At 40.8% G+C, this 25,336-nt stretch overlaps 2 protein-coding genes and 1 long non-coding RNA gene across 5 annotated transcripts; 2 read left to right on the top strand and 1 right to left on the bottom strand.

The window, feature by feature from the left end:
* The first annotated feature begins 76 nt into the window (after window positions 1-76).
* Window positions 77-4,097, top strand: LOC130259310 (uncharacterized). The gene is made up of 3 exons (XR_008841613.1): window positions 77-226; window positions 709-804; window positions 1,470-4,097. It is a non-coding gene; the product is annotated as an uncharacterized LOC130259310 (long non-coding RNA).
* Window positions 3,935-14,929, bottom strand: LOC130259307 (cytochrome b-c1 complex subunit 2, mitochondrial). 2 transcript variants are annotated; one of them, XM_056503487.1, is made up of 14 exons: window positions 14,584-14,929; window positions 12,927-13,019; window positions 12,647-12,796; window positions 12,149-12,213; window positions 11,141-11,197; window positions 10,682-10,806; window positions 9,232-9,329; window positions 8,764-8,821; window positions 8,508-8,603; window positions 7,452-7,651; window positions 7,101-7,181; window positions 6,451-6,527; window positions 4,753-4,906; window positions 3,935-4,183 (listed from the first exon to the last, which is right to left on the bottom strand). In XM_056503487.1, exons 1-14 carry the CDS (start codon window positions 14,617-14,619, stop codon window positions 4,100-4,102), a joined length of 1,374 nt encoding a protein of 457 aa, XP_056359462.1. In that variant the 5' UTR covers window positions 14,620-14,929; the 3' UTR covers window positions 3,935-4,099. The 2 variants fall into 2 exon arrangements, with proteins under 2 accessions (XP_056359462.1, XP_056359463.1); XM_056503488.1 differs by having other exon boundaries at window positions 12,927-13,016; window positions 14,584-14,685.
* CRYM (crystallin mu) lies at window positions 14,775-25,297 on the top strand. 2 transcript variants are annotated; one of them, XM_056503492.1, is made up of 8 exons: window positions 14,775-14,945; window positions 15,664-15,814; window positions 16,777-16,839; window positions 18,873-18,974; window positions 19,800-19,983; window positions 21,414-21,535; window positions 22,391-22,475; window positions 23,132-25,297. In XM_056503492.1, exons 2-8 carry the CDS (start codon window positions 15,677-15,679, stop codon window positions 23,194-23,196), a joined length of 759 nt encoding a protein of 252 aa, XP_056359467.1. In that variant the 5' UTR covers window positions 14,775-14,945; window positions 15,664-15,676; the 3' UTR covers window positions 23,197-25,297. The 2 variants fall into 2 exon arrangements, with proteins under 2 accessions (XP_056359467.1, XP_056359466.1); XM_056503491.1 differs by lacking the exon at window positions 14,775-14,945 and adding an exon at window positions 15,206-15,500.
* Window positions 25,298-25,336: the final 39 nt, after the last annotated feature.

The following is a 25,336-nucleotide window of genomic DNA, read 5'->3' as shown; positions in this document are numbered from 1 at the left end:
AGGGCGGGTCTGTCGTGAGGGGCGGGCGGTGCCCCAGGGCGGGTCTGTCATGAGGGTCGGGAGGTGCCCCCGGACCCCGCCGTGCCTGGTCCCCGCCCCGCTCTGGCCCGGGGGTCCCCAGCACTTGGCTGGCCCTTCGCGGCCCTCATGCACTGCGATCCCCAGAGGTGTTTTGGAACCGATAATGAACCTCTGGTCAGTACCAAGGGCTGAGGAACGATCACAGGTCTGTGTTCACCACAGAAAACTGCCTTCTGTTTCTCGAGTCCCTGCCCTATCCCTTTGCAAGACTGGGCATAAGCTGAAATTCCAGAGCTGCTTCTGTAGCACTGATGAGAACAGGGGACGTGGAAGGACTGAGGTTTGGCGGCTGTGGAGCCCCTCAGAAGCACTACATAAAGTTGTGTCTGTGCCCTGTCTTTGGAAAGAAATCTAATTAATTGTGACTGGAAATCTCACCCAAATACAGCTATTTTTGACGGCATGCTTTTCCATGGATTCAGCTATACAGAACTGTGGGGAATCTGTAGCCAGAAAATGAACAATGCACCAAATGTGGGAAACCAGCCCGGTTTTGGCCACAATAGCTCTGTGCCTTTGATCCTGTCATTCTGGTGTGGGAATGTTGAAGTAAATGAACCAAACAGCTCCCATATCTACAGATACTTGGAAAATATCTAATTGTTTGCATTTTTTCCCTTCCAATAGTGAACACCCACCTGTTTTTTCCAGAGCAGCAGAACTGGTCTATATGGAACATACTGGGAAGCCAAGTGGGCAATTGCCTGTGCTGTTTATTTTTATGTAAGTATTTTACATAGATGGCAGCCTGTACAAACAAAATGGAGATATCAGCAATCTTAAAGTGTTCAACAGCAATCAGTAGGATTTGTTATTTGGAGGACAAGCCCTGTACTTACCTCCCATTGAAATCACCTATACTTGACAAATTTTCTTAAGGGTGGAGAAAATTGTAAGGCTTTTGATGAAAAATAACTGAAATTATTCCCTCTAAACCAGAAAAAATTGGTGCATGGAAGAAATAGTGATTTGAAAAATCCATTTGCTATAGGCATGCAGTATTTTCTTGAAGTCCTTGATAGCTGGAAACTCCTCTATTCTGTTATTTTGTGCCCTGTTCCCTACCTTCCCTGAATATGGTGCTGTTAGTAATGAATACTTGATTTACAACACTGTTGCTCCTTCTCTTGGCAAAATGTGTGACTTTTTAAGAAATAAGTTTCTACATAAAAACTACTTCCAGTGTGTTTATTTGCAGAAAGCAAGTTTATGGAGTGTTGGCATTAACTCAGCACACAATGCTGGTCTAAAGAAGTCACTAAAGATGAGAGGGTTAACTGTTTGGATACTGAAGAACAGGGACAGCACCCTCTCAAATGTGTCAAACATTTTATTGAAGAATGATTTCACTCTTTCAGCTAGTAAAGTTTTCCTCTCACTTTTCAAAGGGCAGTTGACAGCACTGGAAAACTCTGAGCACACAGACTGCAGCACTGCCAGCAGAGATTGGGAGGGATGAACAAAGATTTGCCCTCACAATGGTACAGGATGGGCCATATCTCCAGATAACAAGCCTTGTTGAAAAAAGCTCTGCAGCTAATAATGGAAAACTGAAACCAGGTAAAACGAACCAATATTGATATTAAAATTTAATTGCATTGAAAATATCCTTGTTCTGCATTTATGCTTTGAGCCTGTCTCTGATTTATTTACACTTACACAGATCAAAAGAAACTCAGTTGAAAATTACAGAGAAAAGAAACTAGCACAAACTGTATAAAGCTCAGTGCCAGCATTCCACTGTGATGAAATACCTGTGATCTTAAAATAGCTGATATGGTGACTGTTCCATAATCAGATCAAGATTTAAGTCTATACATTGTTCTCCAGCAAAAACAGATTTCCTAGTCACCAGCAGATTTTTTCCAAAAAATATTTTGACTATTACCTTTATGTAGCAACTAGACTTGAATAATATAATTCTTTATTCAGTGCATTATTGTTCAAGCAATTTCTTTCTGCAAGTAACACAAATCTTCACAAGGTTTGAAATTAATTTGCCTTATTGTTTGCTTTTTATTTCTCTTTATTACATAGAGTAGTTACACAGTAGCAATAGACTAATCTCTGTGCTTCAACAATCCACGCAGGTGTTCATTTGCTGAATGTTTTAAATCTGAAATGAACCATATCAGAACTAGCAGACTATTACCAGTTATTAAAGGTTTCTTGTGGAACATCTGACACCTGTATTAAACTTAAAATTGAAAGCTCTGTAAATGTGAGTGCTTCACATGGGTCCCCAGCCCAATTACATTAAACTCATGAACTACAGTTTGGGGACAATACTGTGCTATGGTAATTCCCAGCATGAAATTGTCTCTTAACATTGAAATCTATGAAGCAAAAACTGCAGTGTAATGAAGTAATTTAGAAATTTACTGGCTGTACAGTGAAAAGGCATATCTTTAAATTAGAACAATTTTCCTAGCAGTGCCTTTATAGTTTGGGCAGTCCTTCCTTCAGAATTGCAAATGCCAGGAAGAAACATCGACTTGCTGGATGAAATAAAAACCATCAAGTGGAGTTGGCATGCAGCTTTTAAGAACACATTGCTCTCAGTGCTAAGGGTGGTCCATACACTCAGTAGAATTAATCTAGACAGGTTACAAGGCAGTTCCAAGTTTTCCTGAGGCAGAGAATTTTAATAGAAATAAACTTCAGAGGCAGGGGAAGGAGCAGAAGTATTAAAATGAGATAATTAGGCTAGAACAGCAGAAAGGAAGCTCACACATAGCAAGGGACTTTCCAAGAGATTAAACCTTTATGTTTGAATAAATCATTAACTACACTGAAGGAGCAGAAAAAGAAGAGCTTGCTTTTCTATTGACTGAGCAAAGAGAAAGACCAAAGGAAAGAGTATATAAGGGACAATAAACAACAGAATGTTTGATACTAGAGGAGCTCCAGAACTGAATAACTTGTCTTTAGAACATGTGTTTGAAAAAAAAATGAATATCCCATGATTAGTTAGCTAAATGGCTATGGGAATTACTGCATGTTTAAGTAATAGCATGCTGTGTGAGTGAAAACACTGAGGATGGAGATGACACTGGGTCCAGTAGTGATGATGATCTAGACTTGCATGCTTTTCAATACAAATCTTTACAGTTAGTGTTGCAAGTTCACTCATGTTACCAGCAATATCCAAAGTTTGGTGAATATCTGATACAGGCCAGACACTTGAATAGGCTGTACTCCATAATGAGGCACTGGAGCACTGTGCAATGCTCTATTGGAAGCCAGTGGTTTGACCTCCCTCATGCTGAGATCCTTTCCTCTTCTTCCTGCCCTTCTGTATCACATGCATCCTGTAAGACTTGGCTTCAGAACGCCTCAAAACTTGGCTTCTTCAAACCCTAAATTTCTTATGATGTATTGTATATGTTTTCTTTTAATATATGCCTAGACTTCAAAAATTTATGTCCTGAGAGATTTCAAATTATGTATTAGCTATATATGGATAATCCCCTCAAAGACATTTTCCAGTACTCCTTGTGGAGAAGTCATGAAAAAACAAAACCTCTGCTAGTCCCAGACAAGTAGGAACTGCAAGCTCTAAGAAAGTCTAATATATTCATCTTTGTTTGAAGGCAGGTTTCTTTACTTAATTGATATAAGGATGGTAGAGACAATCTATCAGGAACTTTTCCTGAATATACAAGAATACATAGATAACCAGTGGTAATTACAGCATTTGTCTTCATTGCACTGATAATTTTTATAATTAATTTTTTTACATTGACCAAAACTCTTCTTGTTTTCACACTGTGGTTTTTTACCTCCAGTGTACAGAGCCAGATTTATCAGCCTTTTATATACCATTTTCAGTGAAAAAAACTTCTACACAAAATGTATGAACTCAGCACTTTATTTGATGAGTGCAAGCCCACAATTACTCCAGATTAACTTTCTGAAAGAACTGAATTCATAAATAACAAGTTAGTAGTAATTCATTTAGAACATGGTGACTTAGAGCATAGGTCCATCTTGAATCAAATCCATCCCAGATTTGTTTTTACAACTCATCAAGAAAAGGAGTATTTCCCAAATCCCCTGTAGCTGCCATTGATTTCTTCCCACTGATGAACTTCTTTGCAGCCTGAAAATAAATCAGGAAAGTGGATATGAGGAAATATTCACTACAACAGTTGATGCTACTCACAGCATCAGCTTCAAGTTACTAAAACAACAAATCCTGGCACCACTATAATAAACCATAATGTAAAACAATCCTCCTTTTGCTGTATAAATCTAATTGCTTCTAATACAGCTACTCATTACTTTATACTCTAAACAGAAATGGCAGATAAAACGGCATGAACTCTAAAAATGGTTATTCCTAGAATAATTATTACACCATAATAAAATACTAATATGAAGTTTTCTGCCAATATTAGTTGGCGGCTAAATGTAAAGTTTAAGTGAAGAAGATGAGAATTTTACAGAATTCCCATTAGTTTTACAGTGTATTGGATTAAAGAGTCTTGTGTTAATAAAGTAAGTGAAGACATCAAAAGATATCCAGCTGGGATCTGTAAATGAGCTGCTTTTTCTATTTTTAAAGATAGTATATGAGTGTGTTTATAAACACAGAAATGAGCATCAGTTTTCCATAAAAAACCTGACACAGTGATTAAGGAACACCTGTAGATGCTGACACATACTTACATTCACAACATCAGCAGTGGATACAGAGTCGATTTTTTGAGCAGCAGCAGATGGGGATGTGTGTGTGCCAGAAACCAGGGCCTCAGAGCCAATTTCATTCAGCAACCCTTTTGAGGTCTCCACTGACATCAAAAAGTTGGCTTTCAGCTGATTTCTGCCACCAAACAAAGCATCAAGAATGAGCAAGTTTGTGAGTCCTGATATTACCTTCCTTACCATCCCATAAATACAAGGAGGTTTTGGTCCTTTTAAACTTCAAGATTCCATTTTGTAAGGTTTCCCATTTCTAATACAAAGGATTCCATAGTTAGGAAAGAGGCACCACAAATAGTCCAAGCATGATAATGACAGGTACTTGAACACCTGCTGTCTCCCCACACAGTCAGATCTCTAGCTCAGGATTTGTTCCTGTCTGAGGTAACTAATGCAATCAGACAAACTATCAGGTTTAAATTTAATTTTCTCATCAAGAACAAAGGCATGAAGAGCAATTTTGTCCTAAGTGACAAAGAAGCAGTGAATGTAAAGGGTCAGATAAAGTATGGAACTATTACAGAAGGTAAGAGTTTATGGGTTTTGTGTTTCATGAAGAATCACTGCTATATATGAAAATCTTATTTTTGTAGCCCAGTCCTTCTATTATGAAGACAGAAAGATAGAACACTATTTATTCCAATAGCTCATTATTAAGTAGATTGGTATTTCTGATGGAATTGCCAGTCTCTGCAAATAGAATTGACTAGGTTCGGGTATGTTTTTTTTTCAATACAGGAAAAAGATGACTATAGGAAATGTACGAAGCCATTCAAGAAGGGAAACTCTAGGGGGAAAAAAAAAAAGGAAACTAGCCAGCAGCACTGCATGTAACTCTGTAATATTAGGCAGCTTTGTTAAAAAAAAAAAAAAACAAAAGAAAAAAAACCACAAAACCCACAACACACAAAACAAATAATGCCCGGTATGAAAGTCCAGAATCCACCATTTAGCTACTAGTGACTAAGGCAGAACCAACCATGTCTAGGCTATCATATTTTGTGTAACTATGCTCTACATGGAGTCTTATATTTTATACATGCAACAGACAATGTTCTCATTTTGCTACTTGAGTCTGTACTATGTTGTTGCTTTGCACAACTGCAGCTTTAAAAAGCTCAATGCAGTTTAACACTACTTGGAGACCCCCTCCCCAAATATTCCTAGGGGCATGTATTTCCAGCACTTGGTATAACATCACTAATTCAGTGCTTTACACTTGCAGACCCTCATTACTCTTTTTCTTTGAAGATGGCACAGATTGCTTATTATAATTGTTTTGGGAATTGCTCAGTGTAACTGTAAAGGGAATTACCTAAATAATGCAATTTAGGATTCTAATTCAAATACATCTTAATATTACTGAGTATGATTAAAACGACAGCATCTGCTGACACTTGCTGATTTCTTACATTGAAGCAGTCTTCAGAAAATATTAACACTTCTCTAACAAGATTTCATTAGGAAATAACACCACTGGAGAATCAGTACAGCTTTGAAAAAGAATATTGATGTGGCTCAGTTTTAAGGCAGGACCATGAGCAATTCCCCATGGCAATAATTACAGGATAAGCTCTGCTGCACAGAATAGTCTGTGTGTTTGACAATCAGCTGCATGTTAAGAAACTTCTCTTTACAGCACATGAGAATTCTTGATACACTCACTTTGCCAGTGTGACATCAGCATCGGTGACACCACCCTGAGCAACTGCCTTCACCTGGCCCAAAGCAGCTTTAATAACCTGAGGAAAATTAAATTGATTAAGATTTATTCCCATGTCAAATTTCAATATCAATAATATTTCTATTATCTAGTATCTTGGAAACTTCAAGGGAAGAGCAGCTGACAATGTGAGGATTGTCTGCATGAACACAACTCTGAGCAGTTTTATAACAAAACTAAATCCAGTGTAATAAATGCCCAAAAATGCACAAAAGCAAGTGTGGATTTTAACTGCACTGCAGCATTCATGTATATGGTCTCACCATTTTTCATGTAAGCATTCAGTTCTGCCAGCTTCAAGAGACAGCATGTTCTTCATGACATACTTAGGCTTACAAATGTAAATCAGCCATTACAGTCAGCAATTCAAAGCATTTTACTAAATTCAATTCATATTATGTGTCTGCCCTTCTCACAAAGCAAGTCTCATTCCCAGCTTACAGAGCTAAGTCATAACTGAACCTGCAGCATTCTTATGCAGGAAATCAGATTAATTTCTTTTTTTTTTTTAGACAAATCAGTCACTATCTCAAATCAAAACACTGTTTTGAAGGTTATGTTGTAAATATTTAAATTCTAATCAGCAACTCACCTCCCCAGCATTTGGAGCCTGGGATATGGTATAAATCCCAAAGAGCCCAGAATCAGAGTAATTAACATTAAATGCAGAAACCTGCAAAACAAACATTATCATCAACTGTTATAAGTATGAGAGTAATTCAGCATCAAGCATTGGAAAGTAATTACTATTAGGATCTAAAATACTGTAATTCAAGAAGCTAAACTCTGTCTGGCCTGAGGAAAGATCAGACTGGAAGCCCTTCACTGATATACTGTAATGTGTGCAAGAACAAACCAATTACGATTCTAGCTGAAGGTAATAACCTCTCAAAGACAATACACATTTTACTTAAAAATCAGAATACAGAAATCCTGTACTTACATCAAATGGCTGGCTGGTTACTCTAGCAACACCCTGGGTCAATTTGCTGGTAAGATTGCTTCCCCTCTTGACAAGGGGCCCAGCACCTAAAACATACTGCAGGACACTGAAGGCATTTGCTTCTGGGCTTCCAATGACAGCTCCTTCTGCTACAACAGCAGCATGGACAAGGCTATCACCAGTCTGTTTCCTGACTTCTCCTAGAAATAAAACAGAATAAAAGGTAATACAGTGCTGAATTAGAAACTACTGTACGTTCAGAGGCATGGAAAAGAAACATTTCCCTTTAACAAGAGAAGCCACGGCCTGAAGTTACTTAATGTCCACTCAGGAAAGCAGCATGAGACCACAGGTAATTTTAAAAGGTCCTTTCAAAATTTTTCTTGCTAGCACAAAATCCAGTACCTTACTATGCCTTATCTGAACCTGACCCTAAACCATACACAGTGTGGGATAATAAAACTCAAGAGTCTCCACATAACAAATATCCCAAAAAGTAGTGTACCTTCTGTTCATAATAATATTTATGCTGGCTTATAGAAACTGAAGTTATTCCAGTCAAACATTAAATGCTGGAAACCTTCTTTACCCCTTCATCATTCATACTCCAACTAAACAATAGGTGTTGGTAATGGTGCAAGACACTGCTCTGAAAGAGCTAAGCACTGCTTTGACTTACAACATTTAACATATCTTCCCTAAATAGAAATCCTACCTCCACTTCCTGACAGCCCTTAACCAATTCTTACAGGAATCTTACCAAGACTTCCAAGAGAAACCATATGGCAGTTTGTTTTTCACTTTATAGAAAAAAGTATGTCCCAGGTAAAACTTTGAAGAGCTGGGTTCAGTTTTATCCCAGAACTTTCCATGGTGGAATCTTCTGCTTATTTAAATGGGATATGTATCTGAATTGTCACTTCCAATGCCCAGCATTTAGGGCAACTGTATAGTTGTAGCTTTGAATACTACCACATTTATAAACAGAAAATCAAACACTCAGACAATGTGACTCACTGAGTCTCCCCCAAGGATAGATACAAGAAACATCCTTACCCCCTCTATAAACAGCCTTTGAACCAGGAGCACCAGATCCACTTCGGATATTCAGGAATTGCTCTGCAACTTGCTTTAGGACAGGGTGCTCTACACCTGCAATGCAACAGTTACTCCAAGTAATGCAATGACATTGAAAAGCTACAGCACTTAAATTAAAGTGAAGCCTATCCTATAGTTTATTTCTATAGAGAACTCAAATTTCTCTAGCAGTTTTCCCATATGACCTGCACTGTTCATTCAGGAGCATACATACCTACTCCTACGAGAGCCATTCTTGAACTTGTGAAATTGGTCTGTACAAAATGGTGAAGCTGCAACAGTAAATTCACATTTTAGGGTATTTTGTTTAAAGAACAAAAATCATGTGTTTCTGACATAGCCCCTTATACTTCCTAAAGCAAATTCCAAAGCTTCCAAAAGGAACTGTCTATAGAATGTAATTTTATTGCATTCCCCAGTGACAAAACCCTTTTATACAGGAACACTTGACAACCTTACCATCAACAGAAAGCCACTGACATTAACCATCTTTTAAAAATGTGAATGTGAGTTCTGTACCCAGTATTAAAAGTTGCAAGGAAATAAGTTATTTAAACACCACATCAATAGGGTGGTAAATACTACCTGTATCTATACTAAATTAATTTTCTCTCACAAGTGCCACCACCTATTCCTGACAAAAAACTGAAACAGATATATAACACAATACAAAGAACCCTACCTGCTCAGAAGTAATTTTTCCAACTCTGTAGTCTGGACAATACAAGGGGTTTGCCAGAGCATTTTTATAAGCTGCAGCATGCAAGTTTTCCAGCACTCCTGAGAGGAACAAAGTTTCAGATAATTAACACAAGAGCCAGCTGCAATAAGTGTTACAAATGAAACTAAATGAAGAAGAGCTGTGATCTACTTTAAGGACCATAAGATTTACAAAAGCAGGTCTGGAATAATCCAGTTCATAGGGAAGTTTCCAAATCCTTGGGCTGCAGCAACCTGGCCTGAGGCCTTCTATTCTTCTGCAGCTTATTAAAAAGTAACCAAAACAAACATATATATATATATAATAACTTATATATACTCAACACTTTGGCTTCAACAGCAAGCTATAAATGCTATCAGTGTTTAGAATGGGAGCAGCATCCTTTGTTCTTGAGAAAGAAGGGGATCACCAGAATACTATCTGTAGCTTTGTGAGGTGTCTCATCTATCTCCCTGCTCAGATGAAGGATGCTAGTGTCTTCAATTCCCTTTTAATTAGTTTTTTTTGCATGCCAATAGCATTCTAGTAATTCCTGTTTTGATATTCTTCTTGTATTTGCTCATACTTTTTCCTCAAGAGAAAGATTCCTTTCTTCATAGTTCTGTTTCTGAACATAACTGTAACTGAAAATATCACATTACTATGAAAACCAACCTGCAATTGATGTAAGTTTAAAAAAAAAATTATGACTAATTTTAAAAAATAGCAGCACTTCAGTTTAAGCCAGAGATTTTTCCAACATTACACTGTCACCTCCAATGGGTTACAAAAGGTAAACATGCTTCAGAGTGGTACAAATTATGTTTATTGAGAAGAACAACTTAGGCAATCTTGGTTGACAAGACTTAATAACACAAGATATACTGGAATAGGCCTGATCTGACTGAGGCTTTGTGTTGTGTTTCCTTTTTGTTTTCCCTTAAACTCAGAAATCTAAATTTACAATCCTAAAGCTGGAACCCATTTTCAGTGTGATGAAAATACATACTGTTTTTATACTAAAATAATCATACAAATTCAAGAAGTCTTTTGTAGAATACTGTTTTCACGCCAAAGAGTAATACCCAAAAATGGTTTTCAGAACACAAGCTTCTGCAAATACATTGTCAACAACAGTTACAGCTTGCACATTCTGTGGTTGTACTCAAAAAGAATTAAAAATGTAAAATGGAAGCTGTCAAGGAGAATGGTGTAAGATATATTCAGCGTGTTACTTGTTAAATGTTATCACAGGCTGGAAAAACTTGTGAATTAAGAAAAGTTCCATAACACCAGAAAGATCATATCTATCAATAAGCTGAAAAATTCAATGTTCATGTGACAAAGCAAAAGGGAAACTATTTTTTCCACATTTTTCTATTTTGAAGGAACTCCTGCAGAGCCAATGCAGTGGAACAGAAAATATACTCACCAACTTGAGGATTCTGAAGTGCAATTGCTTTATCAACTTTTAATTGTGGCTGAAGATCAGCTACTTCCCATGGTCTGAACTCTGGTGCTGTGGTAACATTCAGGAGATATTCCATTACTGTATCACTAGATAAAAGAAGTTACAAAGGCATTAAACACAAGTAACATATACTTCTGCAGTTGAAAGCAATTCAAATTAATCTGTAAGCAACACATTAATAACAAAATTCATCACTCAAACCAGAGCAATTATCAGCACTGTTGTACAAAGTAGGATAATTCAATTCTGTAGCATTTACATGCTCAGTAACATGACACAGAAGTTGAATATAGAAATTTACTGATTTATTAAAAAAGTGTGAAAATAGATATTCCTCCCACCCTGTAAATGACAGGTCTTCCCTACCAAGCAGTTTTAAAGACTGCAGTAATTCCCTTTATAGCCCATCCAGGTACCTACACAGAGTTTCGCAGACATTGAACAGAGTAAGCCATTGTCTCTCTTGTTGCGTGCACACTACATGAGAAAAAAACCAAAATCCTTTTCAGCAAAGAACACAGAAGTCAATGTTCACACACACACCCCAATGATCAAATTAATCTACAAGATACAGATCAGAACAACTACTTAACCTTAAATCTGTCTGGGATGACTGTTTAAACACACACAGAGCAGAAACAGACATAATTAAAACTCACATCATCAGTATTCAAGTAAACAAGTGTCTGTGACCATCAGAATTTAAGATGCCACAATAATCCAAGGTAAAAGAGCAAATAAAGTTGAATAGCAAAACGTGAAAAAAATGTGCCTATGTATTAAATAAAGCAATTTAGAAATTACTCTCTTTGGGCAGAAAACATCTTGATCCTATCCTTTTCCTTCAACATATTTGTTACTGACAGGACTAGAAAAAGGGTAGAGTCATAAACCACTATTTTTAACCAAATTCTAGATAAAAAGATCTTACTGGATGATTTCAAAATACACTTAAAGAAAGCAGGCACAGTGAGATCCCTCTTTTCTTCCTCTTAGTCTTGTTTTCTAGGCTTTAAACACTCAAATCACAAAAGCTAACTACTGTCTGTACTGTTCCTAAGGCTGCAATCTATTCACAAAAGATGGAGAAAGAAAAAAAATCTTCTGACTTTAGGAAGTTTATTCTCAAAGTCTGCAAAGGCAGACAGAAAATTAAACTTCTAGACAAATTACATTTTTTCCATGCACACAATATTTATATTTTGTTTACTGAAAAGTGTTTTTAAAATACAAATCATGAGCGCAGCCTTGAAGCTTAACAGAACAGAAAGTACAAAATCTTCCTTGACAACTTTCATTATTCAAGTACCACTTCCATGCTGAGTTTATCCACCTACATATTGTTGTGCTTACTGTCTTATGCCTCCTTTAGTCTCAGAGCTCATTTGCATCCCACCAATACAGATTATCTTTCTATGTGGTACAAACCTCAGGCTGCCCCCAACAGCTTCAATGCCACGAGTGATCCGGAAGGAGGAAGCTCCTTTAGTAGTCTATTAAACAAACAAAAAACCAGCAACTTACAATCCTAGCTATTTAAAAAACAGATACTGGGTTGATGGCAGCAGTAAGAGAAACTACTCAGAAATATTCCACGCATGCACAAAACTGAATTTATCAGGCACCTGAAGTAATTTCTACTGTAGCTTAAATAAAATGAGTTATGTGTATATTTGAATGCAGATATACTATTTATATCTGATTTAAGACACCAGAGGAAAGCATAATTAAAAATGAGTATTATTTCTCCTCTGTCCAGGAAGCAGTATGATTTCTCCTGCACTGAACTACAGAACCAAGCACCACTGTACACTGTTCTCCACTTCGTAAGATTTCTTACATTAGATTTTACCATATTTTTGCAATTATGAACCTCTGACCATTTCACCTACTGTTAACATAATAACAAAGGCAATGAACACCTACCAAGTTAGATGCAAGACGAAGCAAGTGAGCAGTTCCCAGGTTACTAGTGGTTTCATATCTGCTGCCTGTTTTAATAAACACACCAATTCTTGAAGCTGGAGAGAAGGTTTCCAGCGATGCAATAACTAAGCCATTTGGTAATTTTGTGATCTGTATTAAAAATAAAAAAACCTTTGTTTTCATTCAGTGGAAGTACTTATCTCAGCTCTGCTTTGACCGAGTTTTAAAAACTAAATTAAAAAGAGAGGGGAAAAAAATCAATCTGTATTTTTACACTGACCTCAAGATCCTGAGACTCTGGAGATAATTTCACTTTTGCTGCAGCTGGTGAGTGTGAAACTTTAGGAGCTGTTTTAAGTGAGTAAAATCTCTTCTAGAGGAGAAAGCATAAGAGAATGGATTTCCTTAATTAGGTCATCACATTTCCTTACATACTGAAAAAGAATCTGATTTTAAAGTAGAAATACAATGAAGGACTTCAAACACTGGAGTAAAAACAATGATTCCCTTGTAATTCCTCTGATTACTTCTTACATCAGTAAAACCTGTGCTATGACTTACACAAGGACTCTGGAATTTCAAGAAACAGCAATGCAAGAATCTTTCCTCCACCTTAAAGGGGCTCTTAAAAGAGAGAGAAGGGGACTTTTTACACAGATAGGACAAGGGAAAACAAATATAAACTGTCAGAGAGTTATGTTAGATTTTAGGAAGAAATTCTTCCCTGTGAGGTGGTAAGGCAGTGGAATATGCTGTCCAGAGAATTTCTGGATGCCTCATCCCTTGAAGTCTTCAAGGCCAGATTGGACAGGGCCTGGAAGAACCTGGTCTAGTGTATGATGTCCCTACCCATGGCAGAGGGCAAGAATGACATGATCTCTAATGTCTCTTCCAACTCAATTATTCCACGATTCTAGGATTTTAATAAGCAGAAGCAGTCCTTCACATGAAAGAGGTGAATAACACCCAGAGCCCTGCCTTCAGCAGCTGGCAACAGAAATGACAAGATTATTGATTTCAAATCTGAAATGCTATTACTTTCCATCCACTTTAGAAGTTGTTTATACTAGTAAATTTACGTATTACTTGTTTTCACATAAAAGGAAACTTTATTCCTATGCATCTCAAGGTGAAAACCGTGTGACAGAAACACCACTGCACTCGGCTGTACAGATGTCGGTGACGTTAATTCCCATTTCTTTACCAGAGACTGTTCATTGTATGAACCTAGGAAAAACTCCTTTCCTCCCTCACCAAGGGTTTGCCAAGACACCTAGTTTCAAACCCTAAGTCTGCTTATTTATGAACTACTACTGCATATCTAAAACTGACTCACAAACACGCTGTCACCCAGAGGTCATTCTCCATCCCACTCGAGCGCATTTCCAGCGGACATCCAGCACAGGTTCTACCCAGCTGGCCGAGAGCCTTTGGGAACGACAAGTCCTCTGTTCCCTCCCCGCCTGCAGGACACGCCAAGCGCAATGCCAAGGGCACCACTCTGTCTCAAGGAGCTGAAGCTTCTCCAGCGCGGCGGGATCCGCTCACCTCCCTTCCCTCCGCGCCCCGCCGGCCGTAGCTGGGGCGGCTCTGGCACGGCCCGGGGCGGCTCTGGCACGGCCCGGGGCGGCTCTGGCACGGCCCGGAGCGCCGCTCGCTGCGGGGCGCTCCGCACCCGGCCCCGGCCCGCGGCCTGTCTGACCTTCAGCCGTCCCGCCGCGCCGCCCGTGGCCTGGCCCGGCCCTGCGCGCACCGCGACCCCGCGGGCAGCCCGGCAGCGCCGCTGCCACCGCCCGCTGCCCGCCGCCCCCTGCCCGGCTCACCGCCCCGGGCTGCCCGGGGTCAGGCCCGCCGCAGGCCCCCGCGCCCAGACAGCGGCTGTCACCGCCAGCTGCCCCTCTCCCGCACCGCGCACGCCGCGCCCGCACCCCGCTCACCGAGAGGGAACGCGCGGCTACCGGGAACCCCCTCATCGTCCCGCGCCCCTGGGCTCGGCCCGGCCAGAACAATATGGCTGTCCGCAGGGAGACCCCGCCTTCCCGGCACGCCCCGCGCCGCGCTGACCTTCCAGCGAGCGCGCCCTGAACTCTACTGCTCCGCCGGGCGGCAACAGCGCCGCCGCGCGGGCACCGGGGGCTGTGCGCGGGTACCGCGGGGTGTCGCCCCTTCCCGGGCACCGGGGCCGCGACACCCTGCGGTGCGCAGGGTCCCGGCGGCGACAGTTCCTCGGGAATGTCCCTTCGGAATGGCCTTCGGCGCCGTGCCTGAGGGCGCGGATCCCGGCGACGACAGTTCCACGGTATGTGCCCCGGGAACGTCCCTCGGGGAACGGCCCTCGGCGCCGTGCTTCAGGGCGCGGGGTCCCGCTGGCGGCTGTCCCTCGGGACGCGGGGTCCCGGGCTGGCTGTGCCCAGCTTATGTCAGGGCCATTCCGTGGAGCTCACAGCAGCCTGAGCGAGGCGGGACAGCGGCGGTGCCCGCGGGTACAACAACTCCCGGGGAGCCGCCGCCGCCCTGGGGCAGGATTTCAGCGCGGACACCGTGAGGGGCGTGGGGCGCGGGGCGGGGCCGGGGCGGGGCCGGCGGTGCGGGGCTGACCCGGCGAGTTCTTAGCGGCGGTGCGGGCTGTTCGCTGTGTCGCGCTCTCGGAGTCCCCTCATCCCGTCCCGTCCCGTCCCGCCATGGGCTCAACTCCGCCCGTGTTCATCGGCGCCGAGGAGGTGGAGAAGCACCTGCACCGCGCCAGCCTCCTGCTGCCGGCGCTGGAGGCCGCCCTGGCCAACTTCTCGGCGGGCGCGGCGGGCGGGGTGGTGCAGCCCGTGCGCACCGTGCTGTCCGTGCCCCGGCACGGCGGGTGAGGCGGGGCTGCGCGGCCGGGGATCGCGGGGAAGGGAGCGGGTGGGCGGATTTGCCATCAGAAAAGGCGTTTGGTACCGAGTTAGTGGTTAACGGGCCGGTAGCGGCACAGCCGTGGGTAGCGGTGTGTGAGTAACGCCGGTAATTCTCTCTCCCCCGAGGTACCTCGGAGTCATGCCCGCGTACAGTGCTGCGGACGATGCGCTGACAACCAAGCTGGTGACTTTCTATGAGCACCTGAAGGACTCCTCTGTGCCTTCTCACCAAGCGACTGTCCTCCTGTTTGACCCCAGCAATGGTACTTTGAAAGCTGTAAGTTTCGTGTGTCCTGAATTCACTGCTCGTGCTGTCAGTTCTCACTTCTTCACGGAAGTAAGAGCTGGTGTAAATTAAGTTACCAGCAGGATTTGGCCCAAAGCTATCTTTTGTTTCTGTTAAACTGAACTCACCGTGCTATTTACTGCTGCTTGCGATTTGAATCTGATAGCTCAGACTGTAACTGGAAGAGAGAAACGATTAGTAGAAGTTTATTTAGCATTTTAAAGCAAAGATAGCCCCCCACCTTTCTGTGTGAAGAATGGATCTTGAGCCATATGAAATCTCTAGCTGAAAGAGATTTACAATTTGCATTGCAGGGAATAGGATTCAGAGTCTGATTACTTTTTCTTTCTTTAAAGGATTTAAGATTTTTTTTAAAAAATAGTGATGATTTGCATTGCACTTTAGTAATAATGATTTATTAAAGGGACAAAACTGGTCAGGAAAACTATCTTGGCTTCTTCTACCAAACATCTTGGGTTTTTGGCCCCATAATTAATGCAGTAGCTACTGCATACATATGTGGACATTGAGGCAGGAGTGTCCCATGTGTGATACACATTTGGGGAATTCCATGGTTCCCTGTCACCGCTCTGTACAGACCAGGACAGTGCAGACTGGGGAACCACTGATCCCTGCTCTTCCTGGAGTGCAGAGGATTGGAGTCATACCCATGTATTCCCTGTGCTGCAGGTGTGAGTTAGAGGTGACTCTTCTCTGACCATTTTCACTCCTTTTGTGTTGATGGAATAGTATGGAAGAAGTGGAATAAACAGAGAATCTGCCCAGTTTAAACAAGACTTTGTATGGTTTGTGGTTGCTATGATAATAGTTGCCAACTTATACATGTGTGTATCTTTTGTACCTGGAATATCACATCATTACAAATTGGATGAAAATGTTTGGTATTTATTAATTTTTCAGTGTTCACTTCAGTCTGTTTGAATTTTTTCAAGGTCCTGGATGGAAGTGTCATTACAGCAAAACGAACAGCTGCAGTTTCTGCCATTGCTACCAAGGTGTGTCTTCTGTTCTCTAAGTGGGGCTTGCAGTTATAAAATAACTAGAACAAATTATGCAAATGGCTTTTCATGCAATGCAGCTTTCAATTAGATTTATCATAACATATGCACTGTCAGGGAAAACTTAAACTCACTGTTTTGAGTCATGTTTGGCTTTAACACTTTGTGTGTGATTGGAGAAGGAATCTGAGCTATATTTTTGTGGCTTCTGTTGCACCCTCTTCTGGAATTTACTGAGCTGTTTTTCAATGTGTTTTCTTTCTTTTGTGTTTGTGGTATCATGCCCCTTTATGGCTTTGGCTGAAGTACCTGTGGTGATATATTGAATTTTATTTAGATAGATGCCTTCTGCTGTCAGGACAGGACAGGTGGGTTGCACTGGACCTGTAAAAAGAGGGGAAAAGCACATTTCCATTTCTCTTAAGATAGATGATGCCCACTGTAGATGGATAACTTGTCCAGAGGTGTCTGTCTGTCTGTCAGTGTCTCTGTTGTCACTGGAAGGTGTCCAGATGATTGTCCCTGACCATGGCCATAAAATTCAGTGTCTAAAGGCAGGTGAGGTTTATCTGGCTGTGTATTGCTTTGTATCACTTCAATTTCAGTTGGAAATTGTTGTGTTGGAATTCTTTTTTTAAAAGCTGTTTTTGGCTGGGCTGCTAGCAGCAGGAACAGAACAAGTGCCTGTGCATTGCACAGCAGGGTTTTAGCCTTCACCTCAATGGCTGAGGCAATAAGAAGAGGGCCAGAGCTGAGAAATACTGTTGTTTGTCACTCCTCAGCTTTGCATCAGAATGAAGGCTGATCTCACCATTTTGTTGGGGCAGTCTTTTTGCCAGGGTGACTCTATCCATGGCAATGGAGCTACACTGGCATAAAACTGAGTGAAGGACCTGTCCCCAAGAGCTTCTCCTGAACCAAAGGACAGAATGATTTACAATGAGCTCCTTGGACAGGAGGTTACAGGACCTCATTCATTTTGGCCATTCTGTATTTGGTCAGTTCTGATGGTTTTTGTGCAGTCCATGCTGGCTTCAAAGGAGCTTGGCTGCTGAAGGTACTTCAAGATCAAATCCTTCATTGTCATCTATTGTTTTGGAAATTTTCAGGACTGTTTGAGTTTAGGTCATATTTGTCATCTTGTCTTCTTTATGGCATTTGCTTTTCAAAGACCCATGATCTTACGCAAAGGACCTTTGAAATCAGTGCTTTACAGTCTTTAAAAGGCACATTAAAACAAATTCTAATTACAGAAAAATGGGCTTAATGAGATTTTTTTCCATTTGTTTGCAGCAGAATATGAGAGCCTAGACAATTCTAAAGCTTTTTAGGCAGGAGTGAGTGGCCACAGAAAATGCATAAACAAGACACAAGGATGGATTAGGGCTGGACTCCAGCAGCTCTGTCCTCCCCTTTGCCAAGTACTGATGAATCACAGACAAGAACTAAACAAAACAAAAAACAAACAAACAAACAAACAAAAAAAACCCCAAACAAAACCAAAAACCAACCAAAAACCCCATCCCCTACTTCTTCAATGTCTCTGTATTATGGCTCTTGCAATGCCAAGACTGTGCAATGCTTGTGGTGTGATTTGTGGCTTCAGTGAATTCAAAGAGATTGATTCGTGTGGAGCTGCCAGGACCAGTTTACCTGTGCAGCTGCAGCTCTCAGTACTGATGGTTTTTGGGATTCTGAGCCCTGCATTCAGCCAGTGCAGAACATCAGCACTGTGGCTTTACACTTAATCAGCCACATGAGTGTGTTGATACTGGAATGTGCCTAGACCCTGGAACTTGCTGTTCATGCTGTTGCATCTTAAATCTGAATTTGAAGTCAGACAAATCAACACTGGAATTATGCCAAGATGTGTTTTGGTGCTACTGATGCTTGCTTTTGCATTAAAAAAACGCCCAGTATATATAGTGATTATTGAATATCTGTTGCAATATCTTGCTATATATTTGTGATGCCTGTTAATATATTGTCCTTACATATTCCCTTTTGGTTTTTTATTTCTGACACTTCAGTTGCTGATGCCAGCTTCTGCAGAAGTGCTGTGCATTTTGGGAGCTGGTGTTCAAGCATACAGCCATTACGATATCTTCACAGAACTGTTCACATTTAAAGAGGTAACAGCCACATGTTAAGAGGATACATTTATTTTTCTCTATTGTTGCAGGATTCATTATTAAAAACGTACAGCCAGTGTATTTGTATCAGGTCAGGCTGGGATGGAGTTCCTGTTCCCTAGAGCAGCCCCCACAGTGCTGTGCTCTGGCAGCCCAAAGGGTCTGATAACATCCAGTGTTGTGGCTACTTTTGAGCAGTGCCCACACTATATCAAGGCTGTCCCTCAAACATTTGTTTCTGTTCTGTTAAACTGCCTTTATCTTGGCCCACAAAATTTTCCCATCTTATTTTCTCTTCCCTCTCCCTGTGCTGCTGGGGAGGGGAGTAATGAAACAATTTTGTGGGCACTTGGTATCTAGCCATCAATCCACCATAAAAGTTAAGGTTAATCATATTTTGGTTCTGTTTCTACAGAACCCAAGAATAGTTGGAGCAGCAAGAATTTCTTGCTCAAATGTTGGTATTTAAAAAGAAAAAAGGTCGGAATCAAAGTAGTTTCAGGTATCTTTTTGTCTGCGATCCTACTGTGTATGCCATGCTTGGATAAGCTTTTTGTGACTTTCCCTTAATTGTATTTTTCAGAAATATTTGCACTTTATAAGAACAGCTCTACAAGGACAAAGCAGACATTCAAATGTAGCTGAACACTCGTGAAATTTACTCAAACATTAAAGGGGGAAAAAACCGCAACCTTTAGGAAAGGTTTAACTATAAACATTTATCTACTGAAAACCTAAATTAAGTGTTCTGTTCCAGCAAGAAGAAATCCTCCAGGTTAATTTGTCTTTGCTGTGTTTTGTTTTTCCCTGTTTTCCTGGCTGCAGGTCAGGATATGGAATCGCACCAAGGAGAGGGCAGTGCAGTTTGCCAGCGCCGTCGGCGGCCCCGTGCGGGTGTGCGCCTCCGCCCAGGAGGCGGTGACAGGGGCCGATGTCATCGTGACAGTCACCATGGCCACCACCCCCATCCTCTTTGGGGACTGGGTGAAGCCAGGTGCCCACATCAATGGTCAGTTCTGTTCCCATTGTGTTCATGAGCACGGTGTTTAGCATCACCATCTGTTGGAAAGCAGTTCTCTGTGCTTCCTGGAATCAATGAATTTTGACTTTTCCTCTTTAGTGAGGACCACTTTTCCCAGCCCTGTCCTCCTGGAGCCAGAACACTGCATAATCCCACCCTAGAGCATGGGACTTGCTCTGTTCCCATATGCTCTTTTCTTAGTGGTGCATCATCTTTGTCCTCATGTTGTTGTTATTCTCACCTTGCTCTCTATTTGAGTAGTCCACACCAGTCTTCTTCTTTCCTAAGTAGTTACTGCTCCTTGTTACATTGCCCTTTTCTTTCACCAATTTTGTTATCCTCTCTATTTGTTTCTTTTGGGGCTGATCACACCAATTTACTTTTTTACTTGAGATATGAAGATGCAATGACTGAATTAAGAGCATCATAATTTAACCTCTAATTATAGTGAGGTTTGGAGGGGTGCTTTTTTTTTTTTGTATTGCCTGCCTTGTAATGATGTTGCCACACTATTGTTTGGAGTCTCTGGACATGCCTCTGTTTGTTTATTTTTATTAATTGTGGGCCTTGTTCAGATGACCTTGTGCACTTTTCCAGATAGTATGGTAATAAGACAAAGCAAGTTCTCAAAGGGAATAATTTAAAGAAAGGTCCTACATTCCAGCAGCATCCTACCAATTTTTCAAACTCGATTTAGTCCTTTGTCATTGAAAGCTGTTGTCTGTGTTGTGTCGTGGCATGGAAGCCAGAAATGCAACAAAATCAATTAAGGTCCACAGTCACTGAGATGACACAGACAGAAAGACCTCTCTTCCTTCCTTGCCTTTTTTTACCCTTCATTGAGGCATTTGTACTGTTTGAAGAGGTATTTGAGCAACAAATGCAAATTTAGAAAATACAAATTTATTGTTCCTTAACAGTTGGACATGTAAAAAAATATTTGAATAGAGTATAGCTAGGTAGTCCTCTTAGTTTTTGATGAGTTTCTTGTTTGCTTGTTTTTTAAGTCCATAACAAGTTGATAATGATCTTGGTGCTGTGTATAAAAAATTAAGCTCTGTGACTTGTTTTCAGTTTCTCTGGGTAAGTGATATAATCTAATAAAGGTGTGTAAAATTCATTTGGTAATGATCTGATGAAAACAAGGGTATAAGAGATAAGACAAAGGAAGAGGACTTTTTTTGCCTCAGCTATTCAGACTCTTCTGACAAGGATATTTTACTGACATATCAAATCTTGAATTTTTTGTTGTTGTTGTTGTCCTATCAATCAGTATTTCTTCAAGGCTAACACTGGATTTTTTGTACATTACATTTCCATAATAGCACTGATTGTTGCTTCACATGTGTCTTTTGAACAAAATGTGATTTGAATTTGTTTTAAACATTGCTCTCAAGTTCATAGTTTTGTTGCTTTAGCTGTTGGAGCAAGCAGACCAGACTGGAGAGAACTGGATGATGAGCTGATGAAGAATTCCGTTCTGTTTGTGGATTCCAGAGATGCTGCTCTTAAAGAATCAGGAGATGTTATTTTATCAGGGGTAAGACTTTCTGAAATGATGGCTTTACTTTTGTAGCAATTGGCTTGCATTTGAAATGAGTTGGTATTGAGGATGTCCTGCACTGAAACCTTTAGGGCATCAAATGTAATTGTTAACACTTTCCAGGCAGGGGTTGAAAGATGAACTGGTCTCAAACTGTGACTGCTCTGTCTGTGACCAAACCATGCAACCTCTGTATCTACCATTATATGACACCATATTACAGTAGCATGTTTTCAGCATTGGCTTTTGGTGATAACAATGAATTGCTGTTAAAAGACCTACATTTCCTGCAGTGTTTGATTATCATAAATATTCTTCAAATCTATTTATTAAAACCTGTAACTTTTCCCATGAGATTTCAGTGTGATTGACACTGAATGGACCAGCCCAAAGAATAGACCACACAAGGCAAGCAGACAATGATCTGCACAGATTTGCCAGCAGGGACTCTTTGAGGTTCTTTGAGGTTCTTTTTCTCCTTTAATGTGTCTGCAGAATAAATATGATTTACACTTTTGAGGTTTAACATAAGAGCTCAGATATGGTAATGTGTGTGAAATCCCATGTGTTTTGTTGGACAAGTAACAAGCTATCCACTGTAAAAAAACTTACTGGCTGAGGAAAGTCTGCCAGCTGTTTTTCTTTGAAAACCATTCGGCTCCTCTGATTTCTGTCCAGTTTCTATATAATTTGAATGTTGATCTGCTTCACCATGGAAAGTAATCAGTTTTGGGATGCAGCACTGGAGGAGTTCTTTCTTTTGAAGTCACTCAAAAGAAAAGGGTTTTTTTTTCCCCTTAATGTATGTATGGCTATTATGATTTTGCATAAATATGTATTTTTTTTTCACAGGCAGAGATTTTTGCTGAGCTGGGGGAGGTATTGAAGGGTACAAAACCAGCCCTGCCTGAGAAAACAACAGTGTTTAAATCATTGGGTAAGAACAGCCCCTCCTGTGTCCAAGTCTGACAGAAAACAATGCCTTGTTCTTTATTAGGTCCCCCATGTGTGGGAAAGCTGCTGATCATCTTCAGAACCACTGTGGCAATGCACTGTCCACAAGAAAGTAGACTGTGATTTGCATTTTCCCTTTTTATTTCCCTTCTTATTTATCTAGCAGGATTGATGTAATGAAAAGTGATAGGAAAGCAGGCAAACAATAGAAGTCCATTTTCCATTTCACAGTTGTTCAAGACATGACTGCAGCATTTATTAATAAAGCTGCAGCCCGACTGCCCCGCTGTTCCTCCCGTGGGGTCTGTCTGACCTGAGACAATGTGACAGTGTCCTGCGGGGAAGGGTGGCACTGGGACTGAATTACTATGCTCTGAGCTTCATGACATCTCCAGAAGGGCCCAGTTGTGATATGAGCACTGAGAATTAGATTCCTACTGTTACATTAACTTCTTACAGCACACCCAACACCCCATGATGGCTGTGGACTCTGAATATAACACTGTAGGTGTTTGGGATGGGAAATAACTCTTGTTCCTGTCTAGTTAGATAATGTCCTGAGTCTTCCTGTTCCCTTCTGCAGCAAAATTATTTGTACAGTTGAATAACTGTTTGAAGGTAACTTCACTTCTTTTTCAGGCATGGCAGTTGAAGACACAGTAGCAGCAAAATTTGTTTATGATGCTTGGTCAGCTGGTAACTAAAGAGAGAAGTCTACAATGCCAATGAGGCCAAGAAAATTGTTTGCACTTAGCTTCCTTGAATCCTGTGTTAAAAAGAAAGGCACCAATCCTATCTGAATGTGGCCATTCTAGAACATTCAAGAAGGAAAAGTAAAATTTTAGCAATAGTCTAATTTCTAAGGTCTTCTAATTTAAGTATTAGATACTTGCAGTATTGCTAATAAATGTCTCTCTTTTGTAACAGTAAATATTAGATGTTTGCAGTGATACTAACAAGAGTATCTTTACATATTTTGATGTCATTCTGGATCAATGCCTTTCCTTCCTAATTATTTATGTAGCAGAAACCTGTGTGTAGATTTTATGTTTTTTAGAGGGATAATTCATTCTGGTGTAAAATACATCAGTCTGTAGAATGGACTCTGGCATCATATTTACCTGTGATGGTACTTTAAATGCAACTGTGGGTTTCAGTGCTCCAGTGACAGTGACCTTGTCTTCAGCCTCCTAGGTACACAGCCCACCTCTGAGTCCTGGACACACCTTCCCTTCCAGCTCACACTGCAAGTCACCATGTTTTTCACCCCTTGCAATCCACCTTCCTTTGCCCTCAGACTCAGTGGTTTTTCACATAAGAGCACAGTTCTGAGATGGGGTTTATGTAAATAACCAGTTAGGTTTCTGCTCAGTACCTCCTTAGTACATGCCCTGCTGGGATATTGCCATTTTCATATTGCAAGGGGTTGCACAGAATGTGAGAACTAATATGTGTTTTGAGTTAACTTTTACCTGTATTCTGGAGGGAGATTTTGCTATTGATCTGTGGTGCCTCTAAGTTGTTTTTCTAAAATTCTTGAAGGCTGAAACCACACAAGCTGATTTCAAATATACAGGCAAATATTTTCAGTTTGGCTGTACCATGCTTCAATTGCTGATTGTTCTATTATCGCAAATATTAGCTGGGGCAGGAATTTTCATGATCCTTTCCTGGCAGAGGAACCCAGTCACATAAGGAAAAGTTCCAGCTTTGTGTTGTTATGCAACTGCCTTGCAAAAGAGTGAGCATCTGCTGAAAAACAGCTATTGCCCTGGAAACAAATTCCTGTCTCAGGCTCACAAGTTGTGCCTTGTGAAATTTTATTTCCATTTGCATATTATTTCATGCAGACTATTAAGTGTTTCTTCATGCTGTGGAAGAGTTGGATGACAGGGCATTTTTAACATGCTGGTAGAATAGAGCAGGGCAACAAGAAGGAAGGTCAGGAGCAGCTGGCAATGAAGCTCTGGAGAGTGCATAGGTAAGTGTAGAAGAGGTTAGTGAGTACAGGGCAGGTGTGATGTAAATAATACTGCCAGTTACAAGCCTGGTGTAAGCTAGTTGGAAAATGTACTAAAGGTACCAGACCACTCATAGGGTTGAAGGATATTTCATGTGGATCCAAACTGAACTCCCCTGATTCTGTTTATTCCATCAGAAAGAAGAACAGAAATTTTTCTATGAGCTTTTGCGTTTTAATTGTAGCAAAATTACTCTTCTGTTTTTACATGTCTTGTTTCTTCTTTGTTATTTCTGAAGTGTTCAGAAATGTATGTGTTGACTAAATTTGTTACTTCAGTCATGCAGAACTTCACTAACCTGAGGTAAACATGAAAGCAAATGATGCTCTCATTATTGAAGAACTCCATGGAAACTTGCAATTAATAATGATGACAGTATTATCCCAGTTCTGTGCCAGTGATATACCAGATTTGTAATTTAAAGTGAGATGTAGTGTTTGGAAAGGAGACAAGTCCAGTTTATTTTCACATGTACTCCCCTACAGAATATGCACTTTAAAAAATAAATGGAGCCAGTCCAAAGACCTGGTTCTGAAAACCCACATTGTTCTCAGCTTCATTGGCAGTGGGACATTTGGGAGCCTGGCTCCAGTGTTGTACCTCTGATGTCATGAAGAGGATTTGGTTGTTATGATGGGAATTGCTTGGATGCCAGCTTTAGATTTTCTGAGGGGAAATAATAGCATCAATTTCTATGTTTCCTTCTCTTACAAATTACTGGATCATGAAATTGTGTAACTTGCATTTATATTAAAATTAAATAGATACTACTGTTTTTCTTTGACTTTCATTTTGTTGTCCATTTCTTTTCTGGTTTGTGGTT

The sequence above is a fragment of the Oenanthe melanoleuca genome, chromosome 14 (assembly GCF_029582105.1).
Source record: "Oenanthe melanoleuca isolate GR-GAL-2019-014 chromosome 14, OMel1.0, whole genome shotgun sequence".
NCBI classification, from domain to species: Eukaryota; Metazoa; Chordata; class Aves; order Passeriformes; family Muscicapidae; genus Oenanthe; species Oenanthe melanoleuca.
This window is presented reverse-complemented; position numbering and strand designations above follow the sequence as displayed.

What these genes read in the sequence shown, in the direction of transcription:
- LOC130259307 (XM_056503487.1), bottom strand. Translation starts at nt 14,619, where the DNA reads ATGAGGGGGTTCCCGGTAGCCGCGCGTTCCCTCTCG. An exon ending in TAGCCGCGCGTTCCCTCTCG is followed by an intron (nt 13,020 to 14,583) that starts GTGAGCGGGGTG and finishes TTTCTCCTCTAG; the next exon opens with AAGAGATTTTACTCACTTAA. An exon ending in AATGGCTCTCGTAGGAGTAG is followed by an intron (nt 8,604 to 8,763) that starts GTATGTATGCTC and finishes GTTGCATTGCAG; the next exon opens with GTGTAGAGCACCCTGTCCTA.
- CRYM (XM_056503491.1), top strand. Translation starts at nt 15,328, where the DNA reads ATGGGCTCAACTCCGCCCGTGTTCATCGGCGCCGAGGAGGTGGAGAAG. An exon ending in TCCGTGCCCCGGCACGGCGG is followed by an intron (nt 15,501 to 15,663) that starts GTGAGGCGGGGC and finishes CTCTCCCCCGAG; the next exon opens with GTACCTCGGAGTCATGCCCG. An exon ending in AACAGTGTTTAAATCATTGG is followed by an intron (nt 22,476 to 23,131) that starts GTAAGAACAGCC and finishes CTTCTTTTTCAG; the next exon opens with GCATGGCAGTTGAAGACACA.